The 8622-nt window shown below is 46.9% G+C and overlaps 1 protein-coding gene across 1 annotated transcript; it reads left to right on the top strand.

The window, feature by feature from the left end:
• Nucleotides 1-5707: 5707 nt before the first annotated feature.
• DFL_000402 (uncharacterized protein) lies at nt 5708-7740 on the top strand (the record flags this gene model as incomplete). The annotated part of the gene is made up of 3 exons (XM_067633045.1): nt 5708-6162; nt 6224-6798; nt 6881-7740. The coding sequence occupies 3 exons, from the start codon at nt 5708-5710 to the stop codon at nt 7738-7740; spliced, it is 1890 nt and encodes a 629-aa protein (XP_067494935.1).
• Nucleotides 7741-8622: the final 882 nt, after the last annotated feature.

Raw genomic sequence — 8622 nt, 5'->3', positions numbered from 1 at the left:
AGAGTATCGTCTACAAAAATGTCAAGGCTGACTATTTTGCTCACAAAGAAATAAAGCGCTATCTCAGAAATAGAATATTATGTTTGACCACCTAGCAAATACGATTGAATCATATGGAACCCCTGTGCCATTTCTCAGTACGAGTGGGAATCGAGCATTGGGCACTCGGAGAATCTCCACGCCTCATAGCTACGTTACAGTTCCTCGAAGCCAGCCGCTTGAACTCCATGCACAATTCTATCAACATGAAGCCGGATCCGCAAGCAAGAGTTAATGACATACAGTTATACAGTATCTCGTACAGCAGATATCTCCTGTGTCTCACGGTTACTAGCCACTTTGAAAGGCGATAGCCGCTACTATACTGATCGTGTTTACGATTGCTTCCCTCTACAAGATGAAATACCTATTGTAAAGACCGTTTCAAAATCCACGCCGCTGTAGAAATATCAAAACGGTCACCGATATACCACCTACCTATTTATCATGATCCGGATGCTGCGAGGCACAAATACAAACGTTAAAAAGGTCGTACTGTCAACATGACCTCTCGCGACGAAAGAACCCGGGGTCTGTGGATTCTTGGATGCGCAGTTGACGCCAGAGAAAAGATTTTCGAATTTTCCGCAACATGTCGCCTAGGGATAGTGTGTAACGGAAATATATCGTGGAGAAATATCAATATCAACAGGAACCTACCAATACGAAAAAGAAATATATGAGCATATACAAGCACTAAGATAAAAAATCTGATAGACTCGCTTCGATCGCGAGACCGTATATACGCATCAATAAATTTTGAACTCTGAGCAGCCTTGAGCCTAACAAAACTAGGTATGAGCCTACCACCCACGACACATGCGCCCGACACTTGGACTGTCACATAAACTACTACGAGCTCCTAATACACGGTACCACGTTGGCTTGTGTGCTAACAACATCTTGGACGGTAAATACCTTCCACGATGCCAGCAACTTTGAAGAAACTTGAGTCAATGCGGACTCGACATTTCCTCAGATCGCTGCATGATGTAGTGACGAATCCATTAGGCATGTGACTATGCCAAACATTAGAGAACCCCGGACTTCAAAAGACTCTACTAACTAAAACATCTAAACCGTTCAGCAGAGCCTAAATGGTTTGGAAGAATAGAATGCCGCCACGATGATCAAGCACTGCTTGCTAATCATCTTCGTTGTCTTGCAATTGATTATGAAATTAAGGTGGTTGGGTACGAAGAACTTTTCTAACAGTATCCCCGACATGATACAGCTAGTCTTTGACAATTTGGAGCACCGAGCGACGGCTTCGAACGGCATCCCAACGTACGCACGTACGAGGTATGGAACCGGGACTTTCGAGTCCCGAGCGCTCGAGCCTGAACAATTCACATCCGGGTACCCTACCCGTCAACATACAAGCATCAGCTGAAACATGGCTAATGAATATCAAAACTTTTGACAAAGTGATGATAAAAGGGGCGTTGAGGATGAAGTATGATCTCATCGTGTTCGAGAAGAGCTTAAGACAAGGTCCAACCACTCTCAATATCGACGATGCCTCCGTCAACGAGAAACATGCACGTAATACCATAAAGCTAGTAGACCAATATAAACAACTTCATGCGGATACTAGTACCCAAAGCATCTACAGTTCTATGAGAGGTCACGGGGTGGGAAGTGACAACTGGTTAACTACATGACAGCCCTAGAGCGTTAACGTTCGTCCCGTTTAACCGTTTATGAACTAGCTTCAAATCATTAATTATTACCAACAATGACACTATTAACGTTTGAAAGTTAATAAAGAGGGTCCTTCAATTCACATGATCAGCTAGTGTGCGGCATCACCCGCATGAAACCAGCAGATCTACGAACCGCAATGACCAGGCATATACACACCTTGTCTCGTACGCGTACCTGGACCTAGTTCACGGCTGGGATACTGTCATAGTCACATCCTGAGTAGATATATATAGAGCGAACCTGCGGAGTCAATCACCAAAGAGAACCAATGGTGCCCACGCCACGGCCCGAAGTGGTTAATAGCCTCGGATAGAAACGACGAAAATAAGGAAACCATGTAGTATACCCGGCCGACCCGCAAAAAAATGAAGCATATGTAGCAGATCCACTTGGTGATATGCTACCAACAAAAGCGAAGAGACCAAGATGATATCATCGGACGATCTATACCGAATCGCTCCTCATTATGTGCCCTGAACTATAATATACGTGTCATGTCCTCTCCTCCCGATCAAGTAATTTTCCTACCGCAAAAAATATTCGGGCGAGATCAACCACTCTCCCCAGGATCTCAAGAGCTTAGTCAACTGCGTCAATGCACAACTTCCGTCCCTGCACAAAACCCACCCACTCAACACCCAGTTTTAGCATGATCGAATATAAACTACCAAGGAAGAAACGAGTTTACCAAAAAGGAAAAAACCCAATTATCATCCCATTATCACATCAATGGTATTACGCAGGACCAAAAAGATGTGGTCTCCGAACTTCGATCCGAGCTTTAACATACATATATGTGCATATCTACCAATGGATACTTCTATGCTTGGATGTATGCGCAGCGGCACAGCACGGTCGAAGGCTCCACTTTTCTGGGACGAGTATTATGATATCACACTAAAAAAAACGTTAAAATTTTGTGAAAAGCAGCTTGCCTCTCATTACCGACCGCATGGCGGTTTCAATCCCCAAAAAACGCAGGAAAAAAAAAAAAAAAGCCTTGCGTTTGCGGGTCGTCGCGGGATATCAAAAAAATGCCCTCAAACCCCGCCGATAAAATTTCCGTTGAGGCTTGTAAAAGTGATACCGAAAAAAAATAAGCCGATACACCTCAGCCGTGCTTTCCCGAAACCTTCAGGCAAGTACGGACCGTACAGTGTGCCGAGCCTACATATAGTTGCAACGTAACGGGATCCACACATCTACATAAACGACGGAGCCGACAACGCAGAATCCTGGAAAAAATCATGGTTTCATTTAACGGGATCCAGTCAGCCTCGTAACCCAACTGTGCTCCCAGCTAATGGGAAGTCCTCGCAAACATGGACCTTAGAAAGCGGGGATTTAAAAGCCCGGACCGACATACGCGCGGCATGCACATGCGAGTCTATCCAAAACCGATACCGATGCATGACCTTAGCATTCCAGAAGAGTCGTAGACTTCCTCCCAAAAACGGCTAGACGTCTACGAAAGCGCAGTCAGCGTCGTGCACGTTTGCAAACTTTTTGGTGTAAACACCTGATGTCGACGTCCTAATTGATCAAGTGGGGCTTCGATGTATGCGAATTCTAGCTGCAGCTATCTGCACCGCATCGAAGAACAATCACGAAGTGTAGGTATTAAATTCAGGCAGTCACAGGTGTGGACGAAAATACCCCGCTCGAAATCTTTGTAGCCCAGTAGAACGATCGTAGCTGAAGTCAGCCGAGCGGAAGCTAGACGCCAAGTTAGTCAACGTTCAGAGGCGGCACACGACGGTGGCAAAGCTTCGTATGCGGGTGATAGTGACTGCAGACAGCTGTGGAGTTTCAAAGGATCATGTCTTCGTCGATTATATATAGTAATATCCCATGGATTCATATATCAGATGTTACCGCATCTACCGGCGGCCTTTCGGTACGCAATAGAAGTGATTGGGTCGGGAAAAATTACCGATTCCTCGATCGGTGGAAGTGTTGGATATCTCAGCTTTTGCGACAATTATTTATTTCTTTTATGAGACTGGATGCTACCTTGTAAGAAACATGCAGATACGAGCCCTTCATTTGCCGTAGATTTCTTTCAGCCTGCTGTCGAATGTATCAAGCGAATGTTAGCCGGGCTGACCCGGAAATATGGGTGGAGGGGAATGTGTTGAATTTCAACTCCAGAATCATATCAGCCTGTGTAACAGCCAGCACCCAAAGGAATTTAAGGTTTGTCGCAATCCTTGCCTGTCAGGGTCCTAATTCAGGGCCTTCGTGTTCTGTCGCCCGTTATGAAGCTCGCAAATGAACGTCATTTCCGACATTACCTTCGGACATAATGCTCTCTCAGGTGTTTATTATCTATAGCAATGGCTTCCTATAGGTATAGCAATCAAGCTTAGCCAGCAGACATCAACTTGCATCATCACAGTTGGAGCTTTGGGCGATTGTGGGAAAAAAACGACAAATAACAACCCTTGGAGATCGAACCATTTGAATTTGCCAAGGGCTTCCCACCGAGTCTGATACTATTCCATTTCAAGCGGTCGCAAGGTGGCCCATGCAATAGTGAAATGAGCTGTATACATCCTCGTCTAGCATAGTTTCGAAATCCCGGTGCAGTTTTTCACATTCCTTCCCACGAATAAGAGCTTCTTAACTTCTTTTTTCCTCCTTGCACAGATGGAATATGACAATAATCGGGCTTGCCTAGCTGCTATTTTGCGCCCAACATTAGCAATAGTGGAGGGGCAGAAAGTGACTGTGAGCTGCTAGTTAACTTGCTTGCATATACATAGTTGCTGGCACTCCACCCATACATACACGAGCAAGATCAAAAAGCACCTTGATGCGGGGCGCATAGTATCACCAGTTCCAATTCATTCTCTGTTAGTACAAGTACCGGAAACTTCAAAGGTGACGCGCTGCGGTTGATCTACACTTCCCATGACACGAACAGCGGGAAGTGTGTTTCGCTTATCCATTTTGACAGTTTGCCAGCTGCCTGGTTTCTAAAAAATGTCAGATAACGTTCCATATCTGTTCCTCTTCACCCACAAAATACTCAAAGATACATTTGAATAACATTTAGTAACAGAAAACACCACAATGGGCTCAAGCTTGAGGGAGGTTGGTTGTTGGGAAAACGGCGGGTCCCGGGGCACCGGATGGTGGGTAAGGTGCATGAATTCGTGATGTGATGTGCATATGTGATGTGATGAGGTGTGATGAGGACTGCCGGCCAATGGTTTCCGCCACCGCTCAGGCCCTGCGTGGGGCTCCTGTGGACCCCACGTGTCAACTCGTGATGCTGAGGCATGGTATCCCCTTCGATATTTCCACAATGCATTGTCCTCTCTCAACCATACCGAGGCACTGGTAACTGGTAACCGGTAGCCATTCTCTTGATGGATTCCAAAACAACGGACGGGCCTGGCTGATAGCTTGTTAAGAGCATGAGAAAAATTATTTTTTTCTTTCTTGTAAAAGGATGATATTGCATTTGAGTTCGATTGCATGATGCGTCGAAAGCCTCGGTAGAATCAGAGGAAAAGGAGAAAGGGGTGGCCAAATCGCTCGCCTCTTTGAACTGGCCCTGGTCCCCACATCAGATTTCCTGATTCTTATCAGGCTCTAATAAGTTCGCCCCACTATCAAGGTAAGCCTGCAAGCTCAATTGTCAACTTTGCTCAATACAGTTAGAACCCCAGAACGCGTCCGGCATCATCTGGCGAAACTAGCTTTTCCAGAAATCATACGAGAAATTACTTGACTTCTGCTGCGTTGCGCTTGCCGGCGCTGCACTAATTGCAATGCTGTGATTGTGCGCTCTGCTGTGAAGAAAAAATAATTATTCTATGAGGATGAGGTCTATTTAAGGTACGTACCGGTACGCATTCCCAAATTCTCGGGACGTCAGGTTTTAGTCTTTCTTCTACCCTCCCTCCCCTTTCCTGATAGCCACCCCAAGTGTCTGGGTACGCTTTATTGCATAATGTTTATCAGCAGATTAGTCGCGCCAATTGTTACCCTTTTCCTATGTCTGGGAGAAGGGAACGTTGTTGAAGCCCTCACAGCTTCCGCCTTTGCAGCTTACCCGTTCGACTACATTATCGTTGGCGGTGGTACTGCTGGTCTTGTTGTTGCCAACAGGCTCAGTGCTAATCCTAATATCAAGGTCGGTGTTCTAGAGGCCGGAGCTAGCGGTCTCGATGATCCGATTATCTACACACCGGGAAAGGTAGGATGGGCCGTGGGTACCTCGTATGACTGGAACTTCGAGACAATCGAGCAGCCTGTCCTGAACGACCGAAAGTTGGGATGGTCGAGAGGTAAAGCTCTGGGTGGCAGCAGTGCCATCAACTTTTATGTTTGGATGAGAGGAAATAAGCCGGATTATGATGCCTGGGCCAATCTTGGAAATGCTGGTTGGGACTTCGACAGCATGATGTGAGACTCCTGCTTTTATCTCCAGATGGTCAAGGATATGATGCTAACATTGATATAACAGCCCATACTTCAAGAAGCCGGAGCATTTCCACGAACCAAGTCCAACCGATGCCACAAACTTCAAGCTCGACTACGTCACAGCCGACCACGGCTCCACGGGTCCTATCAATACCTGCTACTCCATCCAGTACGGTGGTTCCCACCAATACTGGCATGATACCCTCAACAACCTCGGTGTCCCAAGGCGTGATACCTTCGGAGGCTCCAACTGGGGTGTCTGGACAGGTTTAACATCTGTGAATCCAAACAACCGTACCCGAAGTTACTCGGCCTCACAATACTACCTTCCATTCTCCTACCGAACCAACCTTCACGTTCTCACCAATGCCATGGTGCGTAAGGTTGTTATTCAAAATGTTGGAGGACATCAGACTGCTACTGGTGTTGTCTTTACTCATGGTGGAGTTGATTATACCGTCAACGCTGCCTCTGAAGTTATTCTTTCAGCTGGTACTGTCCAATCTCCACAGATTTTGGAGCTTTCCGGTGTTGGAAATCCAACCGTTCTCAGTGCTGCCGGTATCCCACTCAAGGTCAACAGCCCCAAGGTTGGAGAGAACCTGCAGGATCGTATCAGTACGTCAAAACCCTCCTCTCTACATGCATGTAAATGCATATAAGCGCAATTCTACGTCAGAAGATACTAACAATTTCATAGTGACCGTCATGCTCTACGAAATCGACCCATCGGTCGAAAACCAAGACCCCCTCCAGGACCCCATCGAACTCGCCGAACTCGAATTGGAATACAACACCAACCACACCGGCCTCCTCACCGTCCTCCCCACCGACTTCGCCTATGTCCCACTCCACTACTTCCTCAACTCCACATACGTCAACTACCTCCGCGGCCTCGTTACCGGCACCGACGACCGCACAAACAACATCAAATCCAAACTAAACCACACCTTGGACCTTGGTAGCATGGAATTCGTCTTCGACCCCAACCAACTCTTCCCGCTGATCACTCCGGAACCTGGTAAAAAATACGGCACGGTCTTCCAAATGTTACAATATCCCTTCTCAACCGGTAGCATTCACATCCCGGCTGCTGTCGGCGGTGTCTCCCCAACTTCTGATGACCACCCTATCATCGATCCAAAGTACTACGAAGGCGACGGTATCGTAGACATGTACACCATGGCCGAGGCTCAGAAATTTGCCGACAGTATCGCCCGTGAAAGCCCGTTGAGCAGCATAATCGTCCAGCGTGTCGTCCCACCAGAACCAGCCCCAGGTACTGAAACCGACTGGCTTCAGTACGTCAAAGACACCACCATCTCAGACTGGCATCCAATCGGTACCTGCGCCATGGGTGGAACCGGCGGTATCGCCGACGGTGTAGTGGACGAAAAACTCAAGGTCTACGGCGTCAAGAGACTCAGAGTTGTCGATGCAAGCATCATTCCAGTACAAATCAGCTCTCATCTTCAAGGAACCGTTTACGCTATCGCAGAGAAAGGTGCAGATATGATCTTGCAGGATTACCAGTGCAAGAGGCGACGTAGACGCCGGTAAGCTCCATAGCAGCCGTTTGATATCATGTTGTGCGTTTTGTTTGTATTTATAAATGCAATGCGTGCGCATGAGTTCGAAACTGATGACCGTCGATTTAGCTGTCGACATCACTAGAACCCTCCCTTCCCCCCTCTGGTCCCAGGAACCCTTGGAACCCCCTCCCCCTTAGTTAATGTTTTTAGTTTAATGTAATCGGAACGTCTTCCCTTATCTCTAACTAGCTACTCCCCCTCCCTCCCATCTCGCACACCTAACCAGGACGGACGGACCGGACCGGACAGGACACCCCCCCTCCATGAATCCCCCTCCCCGAATGAATAGTCTCTCCGGCCTGGACGATCACGGCGAAGAAACAGACACAGCCCGGTCGGTCGGAACGGATTTTCCAAGACTCTATGATACGAATGTGTTTTGTGTTGTGTGTTTTGTTCATTTCCTTAAGTCATTCATGAGAAAGTATTCTTAGCGGTTTTTGTATGATTCAATATTACTTATGATTATGAATACACTTGATGGGAACCATCTGTAGTATCTATGTGATCATACGTGGGACAAACGCCGGTTGTGAGGTGTAGCAAGAAGTGCAATGCAATTAAGACGGCGAAACAATATGCAACGGAACAGCAGCAAAGTAGATCTAAGACAAGAAAAATCGGGAAAGAGAAGATGAAAAGTATTAGTGAATTACATTCCGTTTCGTGTCTTTGGGGAAAGGAGGGTCTGCTAAGAAGGAGAGCCTATCCGCCCTCAAAGCCTGTGTCGAGTTATTATCGAAGTGTGAGTTCGAAAGGAAGGATGGTGAAAATAGCCAAATTTGATGCTCGCGGTAGAAAACACAATGTGAAGGGGAGGCATCAAGAGCAACAGTCAGACAAGGAAGAA

Source organism: Arthrobotrys flagrans, assembly GCF_004000055.1.
Source record: "Arthrobotrys flagrans strain CBS H-5679 chromosome Unknown unitig_15, whole genome shotgun sequence".
NCBI lineage: Eukaryota > Fungi > Ascomycota > Orbiliomycetes > Orbiliales > Orbiliaceae > Arthrobotrys > Arthrobotrys flagrans.
Note: the sequence above shows the minus strand (reverse complement) of the source record. Positions and strands in the feature narration are given on the sequence as shown.